The sequence below is a fragment of the Hevea brasiliensis genome, unplaced genomic scaffold (genome assembly GCF_030052815.1).
Source record: "Hevea brasiliensis isolate MT/VB/25A 57/8 unplaced genomic scaffold, ASM3005281v1 Scaf5, whole genome shotgun sequence".
Taxonomy (NCBI): Eukaryota; Viridiplantae; Streptophyta; class Magnoliopsida; order Malpighiales; family Euphorbiaceae; genus Hevea; species Hevea brasiliensis.
Window position 1 is genome coordinate 1497627 of NW_026615028.1, and position 23622 is coordinate 1521248.

Sequence of the window (23622 nt, forward strand, 5' to 3'; positions counted from 1 at the left end):
TTCACATGTGGGTTAGATATACATAATTTTCTGCGTAGCAAGATTAAGTTTTTAAAATTTTATATCGATTATAAATAATATGTGTACAGAAAATTTATATGAGTTAGTATTTTTTGATAAAATTATAGAAAAAAATTGAGGAGGGTACAAACAAAGTTTGAAACTTTTATGAAATTTAGTTATCAATTTTCAAAATTTGTAAAATAATCCATTTCTTTGATTTTATTTTAATTAATACATTGTCAACCTTACAAATCCTAAAAGCCTCTTCAAATAAATAATAATTTAGATAACAAGTTTTATCTCCAAATCCGACTCGGCCCTATTAAATTTCAACATTAATTTTTTAAAATTCAACCTTCTTAAAATGGCTAACTTTAAATATATAATTTTTTATGGACATTTAAATATATAATTTTGTCTTTTATATAACTTGACTTTAACGAAATAAGTCAAATTTAATATTTTCCATTTTTTAAAATATAAATTGATAAAATTATATTCTTTTTTCACTTAAATTTATGATTATTAATAAATGAAACTTGTTATTTGACCCTTAATACCTACTCTTTTTTTTTTATACCCATAGAAAGTTATAAAATAAATAAATTTTACTTAAACTAATACTACATATAGATAATGTCTATACTTTTTAATATTTGATTAAAAAAATTAATAAAGGGATTCTAATATAAGTAACTTTTATGTAATATTTTTTTAAATTAATGAATATTTATATAATATTTTTTTTTTAAATTAAGATATTTTATAATAATAAAATAAAAATAAAAGATGAAAATATAACAAACTAGGTAGTTGAAAAGAGATTTGATTAAAATTAGTCAACAAAATAGAAAATTATTATATGAAGATGCGTGCAAGTAATGACTTGGGGACCCAGCACGACCCTGGAAATTACTTGACGCTACAGGCAAGTAAAAATGATTAAAATAATTAAATAAGCCATTATGGAATCCATCCCCACCCACTTGAAAAAATGCGGATAGCCTTTAAGGAGGAGGGCCTTTGATGATGTGGAACGACAAGTAATTAGTTGTTGACTTCTGGTGCTCAGATTAGATTTATCATTAATCTTTTTGTCCTTCCATTATGGTGAATTGTTGATGATGGTGGCTATGTTATATTAGTTTTCTTTTTTTTAATAATTAAATTTTATTATAACTCGAATTGGAGACCTCACACCCTGAAAACTATTGCAATGCCATCAAGTTTAGAGGTACTTTCACTGGCCTGTCATTTGATTCAAAAGGCCTAGGAACCTTCCCAGGAGAAGAAACAAAAGAAATGCCTATCAATGGTAATGTTGATAGCAACTAGCCAACCACAATTTTACATGTGAGTTGTTTAGCCAAAATGGACACAATTCCTGTAAAATCAGGCAACGTTGTGTTCCAATCTGCCCATGACAAGAAAATAGCCAATAAGTAACTTACCAGTAGACATCTTCGGGTGAAGTTGCAAACTAGTTACTCTGCTCGTAAATTGAAATTCCAACTAGAAGCCAGTGCAAGAAACGATTCAATAAAATGACAATAAGATCAGGAACAGTTTTAAATTAAATGCGACAAAGATGAGTTTGTGGCTTTTACAATTTTGTTTGTCATGGATACCTTCTTCAAGAAAATAAAATGTTACTAGCATTTTACTCGACCATGATAAGGTGGAGAAAATAAATTATTGCTGATCTGCTGCTATTATTTTATGTTCAGGTGTTCCTCAATTAATACAATCAATGTGTTTGAGCTATAAGCTATTTACAAGTTATACAAGAAATTACAAAGGCCTTCTGCCACCCCAATTGCAATATCATACTACACACACGAGATCGATTTCCATTCATCAGTGAAAGAATTATGTCACAAGAGATGACAGCAAACAATGCAACCAAGTAGATCTCGTAACATCAGAGCAAGTTGTTTATGATGCATGCTTACAGAGTCTACACTAGACAGCCTGACGAGGTGCGATAGATCTCATCAGCATAAGCAGTAGGAACATACACCGCATTTATCAGTGAACTGTGTGTCTGGCCATAAAATAAATAAACCAATTCTCCTGCTAGTAGCCATATTGAAACACGGATCCATGTGCTGGGCCTATGCATTCATGTATGAGACCAATGATCAGATAATTCAGACCTTAAATATGAGTAGAAATATTTAGTGAAATTTAGCATAGTTCATGTACTCATAAGAAGAAGGATACTCACCCCAGATTAACTAACAAATAGGTGTTGACAAGAATGCATGCAACAGGTAAAAATGGAACAAAAGGGCAAACAAAACCTGTACAGAAGACAACAAATAATCTCTTAGATGATTATTGTATGTTTATGAAAAGCTTTTAAGCTGAGGCTAATTACACTACTATACAACATACTAGCTAAGTCAGAAACAAGAATTTGACCGAGTAACACAGTAAACCAATTTCAAATCATTTATCTGTTAACTTGTTCTCTAACTTGCAAAAAATCCAACTTTATGTTCCTTTAAAGTTGGATTTTTATAAGCTAGAACTAATACTTTCAGTTTTGAACATCCAAGAAATTCCACAAAGTGATTTAACTTGTTATTTTAACCAATTTGATATCTTATGTGGGTTGAATTGGTAGTTTAATATTTTACTTTAACCAATTCCCAAGCCACTTTTAAATGTCATCATATTAACCCACCATTTAGGTTGAAAACCACAGTTAGTGGAGCTTTGAAGTGGCCATCATGATTAAGGAATTAGTAGATGGGACCCATTAATTGGTATTTAAGCCTCACTCAATTTGAAAATACCTCCTGTGTGTCCAAAGCTGTGCCTTGCATTATCCTGTGCCATACAAGCTAGAACAATCAAACTGCACAACACAAAAGCTCCACCCACAGCACACAATGTGAAGCGCAGAAGGCTGGTAGAATCAACAATACAAGGTTATTAATTGTAAGAAACAAATTAATTGCAGAGTAAGAAAAAACATTTCTTGCAGTACTGCATGCCACAGAAAACACTTTCCCCATTTATTCTTCTTATTAACATTATGCTACATCTGCCAAAAAAGGTATATGATGTTCCCATTCTTCGGCTTTACTTTTACATGTCAGGTACTCTTATACCACAGCTTCACATTAAGCTCAATTGCAAGTTGAGCTAAGGTGACTCATCACCAAGGAAGGTAGGAACTCAGCAAACTAAACTGATTATTTTCTCTAGTAATTTATATCATTCCTTTTTTTTTCCTTTTTTTTTCCGTGTGTGTGTTTAGTGTCATATTCATATGCCAACTCTAAATTATATTTTATTAGGTGAATAATTTAATCTTTCCTGCAATATTACGGTAAATACTTGGGTCATTAATGGACAACCATAGAACTGCAAGGGGTTCTAGAGCTACTGGATGCATCCTAAAATTCAAAAGGCCAAGCAAAACAAAATACACACAATAGAACTTTAGCGGCACCATCAACAAAGAAAGAAATGTTGTTAGATTAAATGAAGTAGAGATGCTTCACTGCTGTCATTTTTGGTACTGAGATTCAATGACAGAAAAGAAAGGAGATATCCGAAAGGAAATCATTCAAAGAATCAAAGCAGAATGGATTTAGCAGGGAAAGAAAACTAGAGGAGTGCAAGTAGATCATAATAGCCCTGTTAATCTGAAGCATAAATTTTGTAAAACTGTGAATAAGGAGACTATGCTTTATGATAGTAAATGTTGGATGATGAAACGGAAATATATTCATAAAGTGAACTTAACCAAGATTGTAATGTTAGGATAGAAATCTAGAAACAAAAAATAGGATCATTTTAGAAATGATTTTGTTTATAGAATGATGGAGGTGGCACCAGTAACAATGTAGATATAAATACATTGGTTTGAAATTGCAAGCAGATTCTAGTGGGAACAAGGAAAAGAAGATTCAAGTAAAGATATTAAATGCTGAAGTGGTTAAAGATTATTTGGTAATGTAACAACTCCTGAAAGCCTGGCCCTAAACAAAATAGAAAGGAGAATAGAAAAAAGGATGAACATGGTCAAACAAATAATTTGATATTTGTTTAACCATAAAAGTTCAAGGGTTTACAATATATGACAAACCTGGGAAGGAATTCGTATGAAGCTGCAGATGTAAGGACAAGAACCCCTATGCAAATAATTGTTATACTCCAAGCAGCAATTTTCCGCCTCTTTAGTTGATTTTGTTCATCTGTGTAATTGGCAAGAAGCAAAGGAACTGATATCAAATGCACCTTTGATTCTCCAAGTAAAAAAAACAAGGAAGGATACATTCTTCACCATGAGAAACCCACCATATAACTTGTATTGCATCATGAAAAGACAAGCCAAACAAAATGCCATCTGTTTGATGAGAAATAAAAAGGAATATTGAAAATTTGAGTGGTTGAAGGAGTGAAGGTTCTATTAAGAGAATAGCCTATGTTCTTCGGGTGAGAGAAGGAAGGAAAGAGAGAGAGAAAGCCCTTGTTTCCCACCCTTAAGCACAAAGGTAACTTAAAAGCCTATTTTCGATATGCAAATTTTGGATATTCCTTTTCTTTTAATTGGTTTTCTATTCTCATTCGTTTAACTTGCTCATACCATGTTGTCTTCAGTCAACATGGATCTACTAGGGAAAATTTCCAAGTCCAGATAAAATAGACACTATCCCTATCCTTTTGGAATATTCAGTTGGCTTTTCTTTTCAGTATCTAAGTTCTTTAAAACATCTTAAATGAGCTCTCAAGTCATGTTCAAACATAAGATGCAAAAGTAGGGGGAAAGAATGAGACAAGGTCATGGTCAAGCACCTAAGAAGACGTCTAAATAGTACCTTGAGCTATGCATTTCTGAAGAAGAGGGTGTGCAATTGATATCCCTGCTTTGTCAACCAAACATTGACTACTGTCACTGTAATTGAGAGAACCCTTAAAGTTTTGAGAGGAAACCTCCTGAATGTCACCACCACTGGATTGCAGTGACATCGAATCAACAGATTCATGAAGCGAAGAAGGGAGTGGCACCTCATCTGGTGGAACATATCTGAGTATTAAGACTGAAACTGCAACAGCAGTGAATGCAAGAAGAGTACCCACACTAACCTGTAACCAGGAAAGGAAAACAGGAAAATCTGCTATGTTTCAGATTTTCAACACCTAAGAAATAATGCTAATATAAAAGCAGATAAGATCTTCCACATGACTTACCATCCCTGCTAACTGTGAAACATCCATAAAAAAAGCCAGGGCGGCAGCAAGAAAGCCAATTGCAATTGTGCTCTTCACTGGAACTTGGGTTTGTTCATTAATGTCTGAGAAAAATGATGGCAACAATCCATCTCTAGCCATTGCCATAAACATTCGTGGCTGAAAAAAGAGAAGTTAAAATCGGTATTAAAACTTGTTTACTCCATTTTCACAATGGGCACTAGGAAGCACATATCTTGTGTATCCAGAAAAGGACAAAAAAGAAAGTGTGAAGAAGGACGTGGGGGGGAAGGGGGGTTGATAATTCTAAATAAAACTAGAAGAAACCATTACATACCTGTGGAAGAAGTGAACCCATTAGACTTGCACAGAGAGCAGTTACTGCCCCAGTTGTTATTATATACCTGAAATTTGAGAAGTTAAAAATGAAATCGCAAACAACAGTAAAGAAATGTCCTTAAAGTTAAAGAATGGACTGAATATTCAAATTAAAAAAGAAATATGTCTAGCTTACACTGCCCATTGCATCCCATGAGAAGCAAATGCTGAAGAGATAGGAGTGTCCGGGTCCAGCGCAAAGTATGGCACCAAGCCAACAATAACAACAGATACAAGCATGTATAAAATGCAACATATAGACAAAGCTATCCCTATACCTAGGGGCAAATCTCGCTGAGGATTTTTCACCTGTAACATTGATAAAAAGAATGATGGTAAGTTTCAAAAGCTACAAAGAGCATCCCAATGTTTCAGTTGCATGGACCTACATTGTATGAAGCAATCTGATAAAAATGAAGCCCTGACTGTCGTATAACACATGTATGCATGTGCACACGTGAAGAGAGACAGAGATAAAGAATGCTAGAAATATATTTAGTTACATCTGAAAAATATGGCATATGGATTATTGTATTCTTTCACTATTATAAAAGGATCTTCGGTCATTAAAGTAAAGAATTGATCATGAAATCATAAAACAACTTCACTGCTTATAATTCTCCTCTTTGTTGTCACATTGCACATAACAAACCTTGGAGTCAGCAAAAGATATTGGAGCAGGCAAATGATGCTCTTTTATCCATCAATCCAGCCCCAACAATATAGACCAAGTCAAAGGTCAAATATTGTGCACCAGAATGTTGATATAGCTGAAGATGAATAGGTAGAGAAAAACAGTCCTTTGTTCCTAATTCATTCCAACTTTTACAGTTCTTCTCAACTTATACATTTGCTACATGAATTTTAAACCAGTTAAGAACCTCTGACCAACAACATTAAAAGGACATTGGACCTTTTCTAGCATGTGGAAGAAGAAAAGTAAAAGTTATTAACAATCTATTCATGTTCTCATAAGGGAAAGAATATAGAGATTCTATCCAGAAATACCCACAAAATAAAGCAAAGCATAGCAGACTATACATATCATTATTGGATGGCAATAAAGACGGTCCAAACAACCTACATCTTAGTTAGAGCAAATGGTACAATTATAGACTGTACTTGTGAGTAAATTATACCCAATGCATAATCAAGGAAACCAACAATGTGTTGATGAATGCATGACACTGAATTGCCATAATTTCAAGCATTTTTAGTTTCACAATTTTCAAAGAATTAATAAAATACCATTCTTTCTTTTTTGTTTCTTTTTCTACTAATAAAGACTAGACATCAGTCACCACAAGTACAAAGTTACCTCTTCAGCTGTGCTAGCAACAACATCAAAACCAATGAATGAAAAGAACACTACTGCAGATCCTGCAAGCATCCCATTTAAACCAAGAGGGAAATACCTACAAAATTGAGAAATAGTGGGTGAACCTAACACTAGAGAAATATACACTGAACCAAATAACAAAATCATACAATGATTACCCGCTAGGAAGTTCATATCCAATCCATCCAGTCTTAAAAGCCAAATATCCACCAGCTATTATGATAAAAAGCATCCCACAGATATTCACTGTTGTAACAATGGCTTGGGCCAATGAACTCTGTAGATGAATAAACAAAGCAATTAAAAAAAAAAACACATATAGCAACACAATGGAAAATGTTACAAATACTGTTAAAAAAGAGAACAATGAAGTACCTCCTTGATTCCCATGCACAGAAGTACAGTGACAACAAGAACCAAAACAGCTGCTGATGGGTCTACAACAATACCAAGCCCAGGAATGGTGTGACGGGCCAAGTAAGAAGGCAGGTTATCCTCACCTCCAAAAAATAAGGCCTGACAGGGACAAAAAGATAAATGATACGGTATATGATGGTTGAGCATAGACAAAATGACATGGATTAAATATAGAACAAATACAGAAGATAAGGCCAGATATGCATCTGTAAGTTTGTATTTTTAAATAATTTCATGAAACAGAAGATATACATAATGCTTTACTAAGAAAGAGAAGAAGAAAGAATGGAATCTATGTCTATCACATTCCATTAAGAAGGAATCTATGTCTATCACATTCCATTAAAACAAGCATAGAGGCAAGTAAGAGAACACTGAAGGTAAGAATATCTCCTTCACCAGATTTGGGGTTAGGCCACGAGCAATTGCTGAACCTCCAATTGTATATTCCAGTATCAATGCCCAACCAACCAACCATGCAGCACTATAAAAGACAACAATGCTAAGTCACTAACAAGGCTTATCATAACGCATAAATAAATCTTAGTATGGGGAAAAAGAACTGCTTCAGGTTCATGCATTTATGGGGAGTAACAAATTGATTCTAATTACTATCCTTCATGATGCCTTGAGTATGAACCTGAAACAGTTCTTTTTCCCCATCTTAAACATGTAATATTAAATTCCTAGATATGTATGCCTTGAGATAGAGGAACAGAAACTTAAATTGGTGATTTTTCACATATCCATCGTCTCAATGTCATATTAAGATTGATTATTATATTATGACCAAATCTTAATTAAGAATTCTAATTTACCCTTCTCCTATGCAGATGTATGTATAATGATAGGCACTCCCAGCAGATGGGCACCGACATGCAAGTTCTGCATAACAAAAAGCTGAGAGAGCAGCTGCAATTCCAGCAATAAAGAATGAAATAGTAAGAGCTGGTCCTGTTTGCTCTCTAGCAACAGTTCCAACAAGTATATATACTCCAGCTCCAATTGTTGCTCCTACGCCTGATTACAAGAAGTACAAATGGAACTACCATTAATAGACATAAACCTTTTCCTCAAAAAGTAATGTATTTGCAAATAGCAAGCTGTTAACATCCGAATCCAACAAGCAAATAAGAATGAGCAACCAATTGGCCTTAGGCAGATGCCTCTCATGAGATATCGGGAACGGGAGGGGGACCTAAACCAATCTCTCAAACACATGGAAAGCAGTACTGTCAGCTTCATTACAGCGAACATAACAAAGATAGAGGCAGCAAATGCATGATTTCACATAAATTGCCACATGAAAAAATCTAAAAATTTGCATATAAAAACCATTATAAGGGTAACAAAAAAAAGGATCAAAAATTGGCTAGAAGCCCACCACATTGTATAAACACCCAGTGACAAAAAGGCACTGAATTCACAAAAGAAAAAGTAAAACAAGAACTGTCATGGACAATTCAACATACCTAATAATAATTTAAAAAAAAAGGAAAAAAAAAACACAAAAATCCAGTTCCAAATTAACAATCAAGGTTTGAAATTTTTAGTTAAAATTACCAATAGCAATGAGGTCAATAGCAGAAAGTTTCTTAGCCAACTGTTGGCCAGGCTTTCTCCTCATGAGAACTGAATCAACATGCTTTCTCCTAACAAAACTAGTGAAGACCCAAAAACCCTTTGCAGCACCATCGTTTTGCATATCAACAAACACGCCCATAAAACGAAGCACCACACCTTGTTCTGGCACTTTTGAGATGAAAATATGAAAAAGAAATTGAGGAAGTTGGGTTGTGATGAATTTGCTACAAAACCCACATGCTCAATCTCCCAAAAAAATCCAAATTGAGAAAAAAAATAAACAAAGAAAACTGGCACACTGACATAACCACGTAAAAAGATATGAGTTTTAATTCTTGGGAGTAAACTGAATCATCCTCAAATATGAGCAACGTTCATTTTTAATGCCGGCCCATCTCTCCTGGTTTCTTATTAAAAATGAAATATTTTTAAAGAGGAAGGAGAGAGAATTTAAATCCTCAATTATAAGATCAATTAGTTCAATAATCATTTTTTTTATAATGTAAGGTTCAAAATTAGGTTCAACTTTTTTCTATAAAAAAAAAAAAGAGCATTTGGACCAAACTTATTGTAATAATGAGCGCTTTTTTTCTTGATAATAATTGCTTTTATTGGCATGACATTGAAAGACTCTGACTAGATCATAAAAATGGAATGGGACGATGTCTACCTTAACCTTATCCATAGATAGGTTGGCGGGATTGGCTGATGAGCTGATATTTTGGAAAATTCAATTTCATTAATCCTATTAAAATGAATAGATTTAAATGGCATATAATAATTGTTAAAAAAATAAAAAATAAAAAAAATATATATATATATAATTAAATTTGAGATAAATTTAAATTTAAATTTAAAAAAAAGTATACTTATATTAAATTTAAATTTTATATAATGAATACTTATTATCTAAATCACTAAATATAAATAATTAATTAAATATAAAAATATATATTTTTCATAATAGTATTCATAAATTTTATATATAATGTTTTTTTAATAAATAGAATTTAAATATAAAATATATTTTATATAAATTATAAATTAAAATATATAAAATTAAACAAATTTAAATATTATTTAGATAATGCTAACCAAATCAATTTTAAAACATGTTCATTTTATAATAAATTTTAAATGAATTTGGCATAAACTTAAATATTAAGAATAATAAGGAATTAAGAGAGTAAATTTTGTCCACAACTAGAATATTGTCATAATTAATCACAAACGTGTTAGGATTTTTTTTGGGTTCAAATCAGAAACAAACGTATTAGGATTATGTCCCCAAGAATACGCGCCAGCGGATTTGCAAGCATTTAAGAAACAAGTTATTATCACCTATTCTGTGCTTAAAAAGTTGAAATGATTGGGATTTTTCCCCTCTCTTTTGATCCATTTCTCTTGACAAATTACAAGTTTTTCATTTTCCCCTTCATCAGGGCAAAATACAAGCTCCTTGTTAGAACACTTTTGGCTTTTAACGACATCTTTTGCCGTCAAATGAAAAGCAAAACCAATTGTATGAGTGATACCATAAGATTACTTCTTTTTCCTTCCCTCCCTTTCTCCCACCCACTTCTCTTTCTCATTCTGCTAGCCCAGGGCTCCTGCTACCATCACCCTCATCAAGCTGGACCCACAAGCTCCGGCTTATTTCCCCCCCATTTTCCCACAGTTGTCGCCTTACACTCCTCTCATTTGTATCATCCCCATCTGAAAACTGTGCCCATACACTTCGGCTCTTCCCCCCTCCACTGAAGTCCTCCTCCCATCCTGCCACTGTCTTTAGGAGTTCTGACTGTAGCAATGGACAGTTCTCTTTAAGATACTCGAAACCGTCTGAGCACATGACAGCTGAATGAAATCCCATCAGGAAAAAGGGTAAAAGTAAGTTATTTAACAAAGAATGGTTAAGGAGAGAGAGAGAGACACACACACACACACACACAGTAAATGTAACAAACTTCTGCAATAAAATTACAGGCACTCAATTCTGGTTAACAAGTAACAAACTAACAACACAGAGAGAGACACATAAACATGATTTGTTCTAGATATCCAAAATGAATTCCACAAGTAGTACATAAAGCCTTAGGTCAAAAAGATATTCAGCCAGATTCCCTGAGAGCATTTTCAACTAATTAGCCAGATGAATTATTGAAATTATCATTACACATGCATTGGCAGAACAAAAACATCTCAGATTGTAATTGTATCTTTGCAAAAAGGAGAGGTCACAGGTTTTCTCTGTATTTGTTGGACTATCACATAAAACAATAAACATCAAAGAAAATAACACATGCATTATACATGTTAGTTAAACCAAAGGAATAACAACTATAAATTATTACATATTCCTAGCTTTTTTTACATTCCTAGAACCATAAAATGGCAACAAATTCCAGACTGTAAAACCACTCCCTTGTCCTCAAGAAAGCAACTTCACATTCTAATCATGCCTCTATGACCAATATATATTCACAAAAATAATCATCTTACATGTCTACCAGAATAAAGATTTTACTATTCCCATGTTAAATACTAAAGATACATATCAAATTACCAATTATTATCACATAAACCAACAATCCAATTGCCAAACCAAACATTACACCACCCACTCAAAACATTTGCTCTGTTGGTAGTTTTGATTTAAAAGATTTGGAAAGGATGGATCTTAAGCCTTGGGAAAGAGAAGAAAGAAATGGACATCTTTTCTTTCTTATTGCCCTGATTCTATAGAGGATTAAAAAGGTGACCAGTAATTCAGTATCCCCTATTGATTTGCTAACTGGGGAGGAAAAGGACAGAAAACTATTTAAAATATCATATTGAAAAGAAGGATATTTTGAGGAGTTCATTATTAAAGTAGCAATGGAGAATCATGTTGGGTAACAAAAAATCAATGAACTCTTCTTTCTATCCTTATTCCACTAATTTCGAAACACGAGATCAGCAAGTGCAATTTTTCATTTTCCTTTATTACTTACTGTCCAAACAAGAGTTAATAGTTATACACAATTCAGTTATGATTAGTATGATCATCAATGCCATGCTTCTGGCACAAATATCGCCTGTCCTATTGCAAGATCTACAAGATGCTTTTAAAAGATACTACTTTGGTGGATAAATAGGCGATGATAATTTATGCTTCAATCAGTAAGCAGTTGGTCAGAAATTTCCATTTCTTCTAAAACTCATCCACTGATCATTTTGAGACTAGCACAGAAGTACTGATGTTGGCTAGCTTAGTGTAGATTCTTATTTTATTAGCAAAATGCTCTAACAAATAAAAATGGTAGAACTAACTTAAGCTGCCCGAATTTTACCACAGTTATCTTAAGACTAACCCACAAAAACATTGGACTTTTGCTTTGCACAGAAGCAGACAACAACTGTCCAAATTGTGCTATAAGAAATAGTGATTAAAAAAAGAAAATCAAACAATGACATACCTACTAGATTTTCTGCAGCAAATTTTAGGCAAACAGATTTCAAATCCATAGCATGATAACGATCAGCCAGGGCAAGAATCTTGGCGACGGAAGTTACAGATATATCCTTGCAGAGTACAGATTCACACATTAGTCTGAGTCTAGGTAAGTTATACTTGTCCGCTGCTGCCAACAGCCTAGCAACCAAAGTATCGTATATAGATGACATGCAAGATGAAGCTGACACGGAAAGCTCCTCATCTTCAATAAGAGTATCTTTGTAGATGAAGTGAAGCAACGCCTTTGTAATGAAAACAAGGATAAAGAGATATTTAGTCAAGTGGACCTCTCATCCATATTTGCAATATTAATGCTCTCAACTGCATAACTCCAATGAGTTCAACACATACCCACCGTGGATATGAATGATTAGGATGACCAAAATATGCTCTAAACCTATATAATGCTTCTTAGTTCAATATTATGCTTCCTTATTCCCAAGAAAATGAAATCGACTAGAAAAAAAAGGGGAAAAAAACTGATACCTTGAAAACCTTAGGTTCTGTATCTGTAACAACTATTTCAGGATTATCTTCCTCCAATGAATCAAAATATTGACTCTCAAATACAGGAGAACGAGCGGCCAATACCAATTTGTGGGCATGAAACTTTTCGCCATGCACGTTAAAAGTAATATCAGAACATTCCTCATTCTCCAGTAAAGCACCAAAATGGGCTCCAATATCGGATTCAGGGACCTTTATAGAGTGCAGCCTCGAGCAGTCTATTGCAGAAACCACAACCCCAACAGTGCAGTGAATTTTCAAGCAATCACCTTTTAGGAAATTCGACGTTTCAAGCAATGCCCGTCTAAAGAAACGCTTGTAACCCCTAACCAGTAAAGAAAGAAAGAAACATCTAAATTTACTGGTAAATAAACGACCTCAAAATGGGGGGAAAAAGAGGAGTAAATTGAACAATACCACATGCTGCCGCGGTACTTGAGCGTATAAGGGCCACTCTCAAGGGAGCGATCGAAGTGGCTATGGACTTTGTGCTTGCCTTCACCGCTCTGATCAATAAGGGTGAGCTCGAACAAGGCGCGGACATCGGTGCCCTCGCTGGCGAGAGCGATGAAGACAGAGACATAGGACGAATTGTCCTCGGGATTCTTACCGTCGGGGTAGAAGTAAATGGCCCACTGGTAACCGCCAATGGTGAAATTCTCGCTGGCAATGTGTTTGCCGATGCCGATACCTTTGGCCAAGGAGTAACCCTGGATGGTGAATCGATGCGAGCCGTTTATGGTTTCGGTTATGGAGAGGGAGGTGGTGGCAGTGCATGGCGGGGACGTCGTCCGGGGCATGGGCGGAGGGAATTTTTCGGAGTTGAGGGAGGAAATGGGGTTTGAATTTGAAGGAGTAGATAGAGAGGACGGAATTGAAGGAGGAAAGGGAGGTGGATTTTGGAATCGCAATTGGAAGCGGTAGGTAGGGGCGTCCACAGAGACCGTCAAACATCAAACCATCAATCCAAATAAATATAAATCGAAATAAGTGATGTTATATATTTAAATATTAATTATAATTTAAAAATAATTATAAATTAAATTTTTTATTTAAATTTCAGATTGATATAGTAAAATTTGAATTCAAATTAAATACGTATATATGTATGTATGTGAATAATTTTATTTTTTTATTTTTATTAAATAGTACTTAATATTTTATTTTTTAATTAATATAATATATATATATTTAATAAGAATTAAATTATAAAAATTTAAAAAGTATTAAAATAAATAAAAATTGTTTAAATTAAATTTAATTTAATTAATATAAAATTTAAATATATATTATTTTATAATTTAATTTATTGATTTCAACTTAAATATTATTAAAATCGACTTTTACAGCTTAATTTAGAAAAATATATTAAACCTAAACAAACCATGTAAAATCATTCTACTATATTAATTCTCATCATTGATTATGTTAAAAATAAATATTTTGGATTTATTTATTTTCCATAACAAGTTTCTTAAAATTAAAATGACCTTTGAGTAATCAATTAGTAAATATTAAAGATTATAATTCTAGTTGTGACAATTTTCCTCTATTTTGGGAATTTGCATTTTATCATAATTTAGGTTATGTATAAAAAATTATGAATTCGACTCATAATAAAAATATTATTATTATTATTATTAAAATCCACCATACATCTTCAAGATTTCAATCTCCTAACATTTTTAGAGGTCGAATTCCATTTCTAACTCAACAAATAAAAATTAAATAATACAATCCATTGGGAGCTCACCACCCTCCACATACTCATCAACATAATAATAAATGGGAGCTCGGCTCCTCATCCAATCCATCAAAGCAGACTTAAAATATTAAGTTTACAGTCCAACATGATAATAATATTACAGGACCAAATTCAAATAATTATCGCTAACACATGCAGAAATTCTAGGAGTAATTAAAATTACACAATATTGATAAACAACTGCGAGGTAGAAAAGCGAGTTAACCTAACAAAATATCCTCCCGTGGCTGTAAAAATTTTTGAACAGAGTGAGCGTCGACTCGAGAGTAAAATATCAATCTTAACTATAATCTCTATAACTATCTGAAACTAATGCAACCTGTAGAGTGAAATGCAACATCAACATCATATTCACATCATAGCATCAAAAAGGTAATTTGGAGCACTCACGCACCCTGTAACATCATTCATAATATATGTGATCTGATCCTATACGACTCTCTTAATTCCAACTCAGTGCCTGAAGAACTCACTTCGGACTTCCACTTAATTACCAAATCGGGTCCCAAATAAGAACTCAAGCCGTGTCTACCCCGAAGGACCGGGTCCCAGCGAAGAACTCAAGCCGTGTCTACCCGTCCTATCCATAGTCCACACCACATCACACGCACGCCAACGCACGCACACTGCTCCAAATTACCACAACAACATACATGGCACTTTAACATTTATCAATGCATCATAAATCGTGCCTAGAGTTTAACTACATAAATATATGCATATAAGTGATGCATGGGCATGCTAAACATATAATAATATCGAAATTACAATTAAAATTAATATTTTACTCACAAACTTGACGACAAATTACTGTGGCGGAGGAAGAAGGTCATTCCACAATTGACAATTACATTTCATCTATTTAATAAATTTGACTCAATTCAAACAAAGAAAAATATCAAGTACGCCCTAAGTCGCTAGAAAATCGGCAGATCTCCCTATACCTGGACCTACCCAACTCGCAAAAGGGCTAAAAACGCACTTCTATATTCACAATCCATATATCAGCTCAATCATATCACACAGCCCTCCCAGGCCCATCAAATCAATCATCCATCACAATACGCAATATTTCAATTTAGTCCTTATTACTAATCATTTTTGCATAAACTGCCCAAACAAGCTCTTATTATTATTAAACTTTGCCCCGCGGTCCTTAGCAATATTACTAAGCTATTGCAAAAAGAATCGTAATTTTCTAAGCTACCACGAATATTTTATGGATTTTTAATCCTATTTAAGCACTAGAAAATTACGTAAAAACTAGGTTCGGGTTTACCTTTGCCGATTCCGACTTCGGGGACGCGCTCGGGACGTCTGACAATGGGGGGCTAGCCAAAACCTCGCCCAATTCGAGACTTTTCCAGAACGTCCGTTCGCCGGAATTTTGCAGACCCGATCAACTGTCTAATTTCCGCTAATCGAGGATACCTACACGAAGCCCATAACACGGGGGTTAGTACATAAATTTTTCAGAATTTTCTAAGCTCATTTAATGCTCGAAAATACACTGCGAAGTTCCGTGGGACCCACCGAAAAACGGTGTCGGAAAAATTCGAAATTTATGTCGTTGCGAAGCTCTCGACGAATGGAGCGTGCTGGTGGCCTCGGTTTCCTCGTGGGATTCACGGTTTTCGAGAAATCTAGCCCAAAAGTCGAAATGGGCTAAAATCTTCCCGAGCAAAAATCGGACAATCCGCTCGATGGATTTCGGCGTTCTTGGTGTCTATGGAAAGCTCTCGCCGAGTAGATGATTTTGGACACAAGACCCGGTCCAATTGGTGGCCGGATCGGCCGGATTTGGCCGAGGAAGTCGAAGCGGCCGCAGGGACGCGCGGCATTTTCCGGCCGCTTGGCGGCCACTAATGGCTGGCTGGCGCGCTACCGTCGCTGGGCTGGGCGGCGGCTAGGGGCGGAGAGGAGAGAGAAACGAGAGAGAAGAGAGGAGAGGGCGTCGCGCGCGGGAGGAAGAAAAAGAGAAGAGACCGGTCCGATTCGACCGGTCCGATCCGGTCCGGTTCGATTCGGCCGGTTCGATTCGAAATACAAAATTTTGAATTTTTACTCTGCCTCGGGACCGAAAACGAGGTCCAAAAATTCCGAAAAAAATTCCGTAAAACTCAGAAAAATACGTAGACTCCAAATATATTTTTAGTTTTGCCACGTGGTCTTTAAATTAATTTTTAAAAATCATCAAAGTTTATATTTTCGGAAAATCGAACCCGATTTTTAAAATCCGAAAAATCTCAAAAAAATTCCTAAAATTCAAATAAAATTAAAATACCAAAAATACTCATAAATAATAAAATTTTGGGGTGTTACATTGTGACAATTTTCTTCTATTTTGGGAATTTGCATTTTATCATAATTTAGGTTATACATATAAAATTATGAATTCGACTCATAATAAAAATATTATTATTATTATTATTAAAATCCACCATACATCTTCAAGATTTCAATCTCCTAACATTTTTAGAGGTCGAATTCCATTTCTAACTCAACAAATAAAAATTAAATAATATGGCATATTAGGAAAAAAATTCCAAACCGACCACGTGTACAGCTCTACACCGTTGTACCCTTCAACTAGCAAAGACCAACAAGAACCACCGTGGAGTCTCTAATCAACTCCGACAATTCCTAGAGCAAATCTGAAAACCATTTTTCCTGCTGATGTTGTACCAAGCTTCCGTTGAAATAAAACGGGAATTCAATGGATTAGAGACTGCATTTTTTCCTTTTTAATATACATTCTTCAAAACAATAATCTACAAACCCTTTCCAAGTTTGTGTGGAGAAGTGTTGGTACCTTCCAGTACGGTCAATATTCAGGAGGAGAGAGAAATTACATCAGCTAATTATGGAAACAAGCTAAACATGAGACGGGAAAAACTGCTGCAAGACTCACTGCCGTTGCTTGATGGTGTAACAAACGAGGGTAATGTTCCAAAATCTTTGCTGCTCCCCACCATATTCCGAATGAATTAGATCTCTGATTGCTACTGTCTTTCAACTCCGGTTGCTACCAATTAAACAAGTTAAATTGCTTGCCACTCCCACCAACAGTCTCATTTGTGGAGTCTGATTCACTTTCCACTGTCTCTTCAGAACTGCAATCACTTGGCAGGAGTTGAATTCGGTCAGCATTCTCAATGATCCAATTAGCAACTTCTGGTGATGATGCCCATTCTGCTACAGCTTGCTGGGTTGATTCCCTTGTAAAATCCTCCCACTCTTCTTTTGTGAACCTCTTTCGTTTTTGCGTCTTGTGGAAGGTTGACAAATAAACCTGCTGATCTCTTGTCCCAGCACAAGTAACAGGTTGTAATAAACCTGTTAAAAGCCAAGAAAAGCACAATACAAATTGGAAGGTGATATGAAATGACAAAAACCAAAGGTATACAAGCATCAAATACATTTGAAAAGTATATTATGACTACACGAGATAAATACATCCATGCAACAGCAAATAGACGAAGAAAGAGATGTGCAAGGAAATTAACTGGATACTGGATCTGTTCTGCAATTAAAAGCTTCAAGGGGCAATTCCTTTCTAAAGGGATTGTATACAAATTTCTTTTTTTTCTTTTCAGCATTGGTGCAAAATAGGGTAGTAAACAAGTACAAGCAAGGGAAGAGCTGATTAATACCAGCAAAAAAAAAAATTGAAGTAATACCTTTTACAGGAGAGTGGGACCAAGCAGATGAGCTTTTTAAGCTACTCCACATCTTCCTTCCAGGGCTCATTTTCATTGACCTGCTAAGGAATTCAGCATGATTATGCTTTGCTATTGCCTCTCTTCCCTGTTGGAGCCAAGGCCTTCCACCCCGAGAATATGATTGATGCCTTCATGAAACCAAGTTGTATGCAAAAGTAGAAGATCAAAATGAAATTAGATTAAATGAAAATTTGAAGACCCTCAGAAGCTTGTCACGAATGATTCACAATTGGACATACTATCTCCTTTTTCATATCATCTGAAGCAACCCCAATCATTTGACCATTTTTCAATATCCATTCCAATTCTCTACTGAAGGAGGGTGATAATCAACTTCAGCCATCCCAATGCAGAGTCCATCCACATCACTAATTTTGTTGGACAAGGCAATTTTTGGTTTAGATTTTATATCCCATCAATTACATATGCCAGAAACCTAGTTATAGAAATAACAGTGCTCCAGCAGGGGGCTGCTGATCCCTATATGGTAAATTGAAAATTTATTTTAACTTTTTATGAGACTTTTGAAAGTATTTCTTTAACATATGGTGAATTCTGCCAATGTCATAAACATTTAAACAGGATTGACAGTTTCTACCATGTGAACAGGGGAAGTCGACACTTACACATGGACTTTGAGCAGAGGAAGATTTTCCGTGGCCCATATCTCGTCAACATTCAAACCATCAATCTTGGTTAAGTGGACCATCACATGGCAGAATTCACCACATTTTGAAAAATATTTTCAAAAAGTTCATATTTTGGAAAATAAAATTTCAATTTACCATATATAGGTCAATAGCCCTCCAGCAGGATCCCCCCATTCTCTCTCTAGACTGTAGGACTTTTATGAAAGAAACTGTAGTAAAGGGAATTCATGGGAACTTACACTAGATGTCGCTGCCTCCATGCATTGATAAGAAAGCAGACAGTATACAAAGAAATCAAGGTAACCATTGCTAAAGGAGTATCAATGGTGCTCTGTTAAAAAACAACAAAACAAGAAAATAAAAGGTTAGTTATGAAAATTAAACGAGGAAACCAAAAAAATAAATAAATAAAGCTGATTAATCTGAATTGTTCCCACCTCCTGGGTGAGACGAGCTATCCCTGAAATAACTAAAACTAATTGATAATCTCAACCAATAAGATCGCTAAGCATCAAAATCAAAATTCCTTTATATATATAGCACAAACATGGTAGCAAACCAGATTGTGCAGGTTGGGAAGTGAGAATGGAAAGGTAGCACGGTTACTGTCTGACGCTATGAAATGACTGGTTGCATTTTGCAAATCTGTACTGCATCAATGCAGACATCAATGCAATATTACCAGAAAGAATTCAAAGCAGTAGCAAAGAACTGCACCTTATCTAGAAGACAAGCAGACCCAAGTAAGCTCCAACCAGTTAACAAGACCTGGCTATACAAACTAAAACAGAGTTGCTAATTTCTAATTCTCTGTATTAAACAAGGTTGAGAAGAAAGGAAGCTAAATCATATTGTATGATTCATCAAGTTAGAATTATCTACTGCATCACTTAACACACGCATAAGAGGTAAGGCAGTATGGGTTCAGGAAAGCCAGTTTCAGGCTTAGGTTGGTACTTGGTTGCATTAAATCCACCCAAATTGCAGACCCACATGCAAACTCCAAAATAACTGAACAAATGACATCATATATTTCAGGTACAACATGTCATGCAACCTAAAAAATAAAAATAGTATTCATACATTTTAACTTCACTGTCCAACATAATCCCAAGATGCACCTCCCATATTTAAGAGAGTCCATGACTCCATCTAGCTCAAGGCACAGCAACAGCTATAAAATGCCAAAACAGTTGCTGACTTGCTGCAGTTGTATAAATTTTCATCATTCATGTGTGGGGCATCCAAGCAATCACAGACACACCATTAGTACAATATCAAGCAACACAAACAAAATGAACAGAATTCCGCACCTGCATGATAATGGTGGTTGCAATGATGCGCATTGCCCATTTCACAAACTGGGCTACACCAGCATCCACACTTCCATCCTTTGAGATTACAAATTTTCTCACAATCCAGTAACCTAAAGCAGCTCCTGCAAGAACAATCCCTACTAATACAAATACAGAGGCCTGTCAACAAAACATGAAAAAATCAGATGGTCAACTGAAAAAACACATAGTGAGGAGCTAGTAAAATGTATGTGCAACATTTGCACATTTTGCATAAGACCATAAAAAGGATCACCACACACAAAATTTAGTTCATCCACTTTTTCTCAAAGTGCATCATGCATTATCAAACTAAAAGCACATTACTCCATTGATCACATATCTGTTTAGGAAACTAATCCCAATTTGGATCTAGAGATCTAATTGTATGCATATTTCAAGAAAAAATAAAAAATTAAATAGAGAAAGAAAGATGTTGTGGCCATTCAGGCTTGAGGGATTTGGGTACTGAAAAGGAAAAGGCAAAAAGAAAAGAGAAGAAAGGATAGGAGTAATTTGTATTGATGAATTAACTACTTGGAGACCAGATAAGATAAGGATTTTGTACACAGCTAATTCTATGATATTGATGCACTTAAACTCCTAAGTGCTGAGTAAAATCTAAGAAAGCAACTTACTGGATTGAGCATTTCTTCACTCAGCCCATAGCTGATGAGAATGGAATTTACCAGCATTGAAATGTGATGTAAAACGTAAGTGCCAGCTCCAAGCTGCAACAATAAATAGTTAGTGAGCTTTTAGTTCATTGCAGATTAAATGGAACATAAAGCAAAAGCAAACTCACCACTGATCCATATATGGAAAGATAGAAGAAATTTTTCCTTCCAGTTGGCAATAATTTCATTCCCTACAATGAAGCCAGGGAAAAAACACAATAAGTCCATCCACACAACGGAAAACTAAAAAGAAAAAATGAAAGATACAATTACAAAATCCATGCAATGAGATGAAAATGGAAAGTATAAACCTGCTTAGTATGTCCATAACATCAACTAAGAAAACTAGTGTCAACCAAATTCAAGCATTTTGAATCAAACCGGTGTTTATGAAAAGTAAAAGGGAAGGAGAGCATGAAAAACATAACCAAATGTAAATACCTGGAATAGAAGGATTATAACAACAAGGCAAACACCAATAGCCATTGAGGTGCTATAATAAAAAGGAACCCAACTGCTGACAATTGGAGCCAGCAATAATAACAGAAATCCGACTGCTAGACACAAGAGGCGCCATAGCTGCAAATCTGCACATACATTTCAAACTAATAACAATCAGAGAAACTTGTTCAGAGAGAGAAATTTATCACAACAGTAAAGGAGTGGAATGTTGGGCGGGAAGGGGGGTGTCCAAACCTTCTTCAACAGAGATAGAGACAGAACCAGAAATTTCACTTATGAACTTCACATCAACATATCTATCCTCGTAGGGAGACATGATAGAGCTCCACTGGCCCTTTTGAACAGTTTTCCATTCATTCTTTTCACAATGACATAATCCAAGTGATGCATTCCTGTAGATTAGAAAAGTAAAACAAAACCTCAATTTGAATATATGAAGTTCACCAACTTGAGATGGAGAGAGAGGGAGAGGGAGGGACGGGAGAGAGGGACGGGAAAGAGAGAGAGAAGCAAAGTCAATAAATTCGACTTACTTATGAAAACAAACTTGAATTTTGCTATGCAATCTCTCTGGGATTACAGCAGCTGGAGCCAAAGTAACTAGAAAGATACTAGCATAACTTCCAAGCTGGAATCTCGAGTGACCATTCACTTTAGCTCGCTCACAATATAAAACATCTTTAAAACTTCGGCTAGGCAAACGTCCATTGAGGAAGGATGGAATGACATCTATGATTGGATTTCCAAGATCAACACCTGTGCTTATAAAATGAAGAGTTAATTTTTCAAAGATGATGCAAAAGGTGAAAACAAAAACATATAAACACATTAAACAACTTCTTCAAATCAGATGGCATAATAAAATCTACTCCAAGTAAACAGTACCAGACTCATATAATCCTAATAGAATACAAATTACAATCTCTAGTGCATTTTCAAAAAAGTTAAACAAATAAATATTATAAATATCTATAGTCAAAGAATATCAAAAGAATTGAGGCAAATAACCCACTGAAAGATTTCTTTCTAGTTTTCAATCTCCACAAAACATCAATAAATTCCCTATCCTTACAAAAGAAAGCACACCTTTTCAGTTACAATATTGCAACTGCTATAGCAATGGTTGGCTATGCACTATACAGGTATGGCACTGATCCATGTATGGCTCGGAAGCCACAATCAAAATGCACAAACACGCCCACGTTGGAATGCACACATTTTTTCCGCAGCAAAAAAGAAAAAAGAAGGCCCGGGGGGGGTGGGGGTGGGTGTGGGGTGGGGTTGGTGTGGGGGGGTGGTGGTGGTGGTTGTGGGTGCTGAAGGGGATTGCGGGGGGCCTTTTGGCCAAACTAAAATAGGACTGCTTCCACGCTCCAATTAGCCAACAAAGCAGATCTATGTAATCAAACGCTAACAGCTCATTTACAAACAAAACTCCTCCTTAAAAAAAAAAAAATATATGTATCTGTTTCCGGAAAGCCTGATAATTTTATTCGAAGATATTTCGACTTCTTTTCCTTCCCTACATTTTCTTTGCAGGCCACCCGATCAGCACAAATTCATAGACATGCAATTTATCCAGAAGGGGAGTAATATTGCATCCCAAATATCCAACAATCCAAATTAAAAAAAAAAATACTAAAAAATGGGGCCCTCAAAAAGAGCAACCCCAAATATCCAACCACACACACACACACGATCAGATATAACTTTTTGAAGAAAGGGAAGCAAGAAGCAACTGAAGCAAGACGAAGAGTCGACAATAGAGAAATACCTTTGAGAGTGGAGGCATGAGAGGCACCAAGGAGAATCACGAACAATAGCGCGAGAAAGAAAATAATGAGAGGAAGAGGAGAAGAGGAGCCCATTAATGCCACAGCTCCCTCCCTCCCTCCCTCGTTCTGTCTCTGTTTTCTTTTCTTTTCTCTCCTTTTCTTTTTTTCAAGGAAACGGAGAGAGCGCGCATTGAGTGATTACTTTTTCTGTCGAGTTTTTATTTTGCGTGGGTTGGGGACGCGTGCGAGCTAATTCGCCGCGTTTTGCCTTCTATTTTGCGTTTTCGCTAAGCTAATTAACCGCC

The 23622-nt window shown here is 35.3% G+C and overlaps 3 protein-coding genes across 6 annotated transcripts; all 3 read right to left on the reverse strand.

The window, feature by feature from the left end:
* Positions 1-1682: 1682 nt before the first annotated feature.
* Positions 1683-9404, reverse strand: LOC110638420 (cationic amino acid transporter 4, vacuolar). 4 transcript variants are annotated; one of them, XM_058142442.1, is made up of 14 exons: positions 8909-9404; positions 8164-8365; positions 7745-7829; positions 7304-7444; positions 7087-7205; positions 6908-7004; positions 5726-5898; positions 5549-5615; positions 5212-5370; positions 4839-5106; positions 4106-4214; positions 2805-2917; positions 2231-2306; positions 1683-2117 (listed from the first exon to the last, which is right to left on the reverse strand). In XM_058142442.1, exons 1-14 carry the CDS (start codon positions 9066-9068, stop codon positions 1961-1963), a joined length of 1926 nt encoding a protein of 641 aa, XP_057998425.1. In that variant the 5' UTR covers positions 9069-9404; the 3' UTR covers positions 1683-1960. The 4 variants fall into 4 exon arrangements, 3 of the variants coding, with proteins under 3 accessions (XP_057998425.1, XP_057998426.1, XP_057998427.1); XR_009146938.1 differs by lacking the exon at positions 4106-4214 and having other exon boundaries at positions 2046-2117; positions 8909-9389; XM_058142443.1 differs by lacking the exons at positions 1683-2117; positions 2231-2306; positions 2805-2917 and adding an exon at positions 4318-4366 and having other exon boundaries at positions 4106-4241; positions 8909-9390.
* An 885-nt stretch (positions 9405-10289) lies between these two features.
* Positions 10290-13892, reverse strand: LOC110638432 (BTB/POZ and MATH domain-containing protein 4). Its single transcript, XM_021788982.2, has 4 exons — positions 13350-13892; positions 12912-13257; positions 12388-12667; positions 10290-10786 (listed from the first exon to the last, which is right to left on the reverse strand). Exons 1-4 carry the CDS (start codon positions 13730-13732, stop codon positions 10518-10520), a joined length of 1278 nt encoding a protein of 425 aa, XP_021644674.2. The 5' UTR covers positions 13733-13892; the 3' UTR covers positions 10290-10517.
* Positions 13893-17184: 3292 nt separating this feature from the next.
* Positions 17185-23517, reverse strand: LOC131177465 (uncharacterized). The gene is made up of 10 exons (XM_058142421.1): positions 23317-23517; positions 22076-22298; positions 21777-21934; positions 21522-21667; positions 21209-21271; positions 21042-21134; positions 20383-20544; positions 19309-19400; positions 18378-18547; positions 17185-18033 (listed from the first exon to the last, which is right to left on the reverse strand). The coding sequence occupies exons 1-10, from the start codon at positions 23408-23410 to the stop codon at positions 17723-17725; spliced, it is 1512 nt and encodes a 503-aa protein (XP_057998404.1). The 5' UTR covers positions 23411-23517; the 3' UTR covers positions 17185-17722.
* Between the last annotated feature and the right edge of the window lie 105 nt (positions 23518-23622).

Coding starts and splice junctions, on each gene's coding strand:
- LOC110638420 (XM_058142442.1), bottom strand. CDS start 9,068: ATGGGCGTGTTTGTTGATATGCAAAACGATGGTGCTGCAAAGGGTTTT. Junction 5,899..6,907: donor TTGCTAGCACAGCTGAAGAG/GTAACTTTGTAC, acceptor TCAATGTTACAG/GTGAAAAATCCTCAGCGAGA. Junction 2,307..2,804: donor CAGCTTTGGACACACAGGAG/GTATTTTCAAAT, acceptor TCTTCTGTACAG/GTTTTGTTTGCCCTTTTGTT.
- LOC110638432 (XM_021788982.2), bottom strand. CDS start 13,732: ATGCCCCGGACGACGTCCCCGCCATGCACTGCCACCACCTCCCTCTCC. Junction 12,668..12,911: donor CAGAACCTAAGGTTTTCAAG/GTATCAGTTTTT, acceptor TTCATTACAAAG/GCGTTGCTTCACTTCATCTA. Junction 10,787..12,387: donor TGCTGCAGAAAATCTAGTAG/GTATGTCATTGT, acceptor GATTTCATTCAG/CTGTCATGTGCTCAGACGGT.
- LOC131177465 (XM_058142421.1), bottom strand. CDS start 23,410: ATGGGCTCCTCTTCTCCTCTTCCTCTCATTATTTTCTTTCTCGCGCTA. Junction 21,272..21,521: donor TTATAATCCTTCTATTCCAG/GTATTTACATTT, acceptor GCTTCATTGTAG/GGAATGAAATTATTGCCAAC. Junction 18,034..18,377: donor GTCCCACTCTCCTGTAAAAG/GTATTACTTCAA, acceptor GGCTTTTAACAG/GTTTATTACAACCTGTTACT.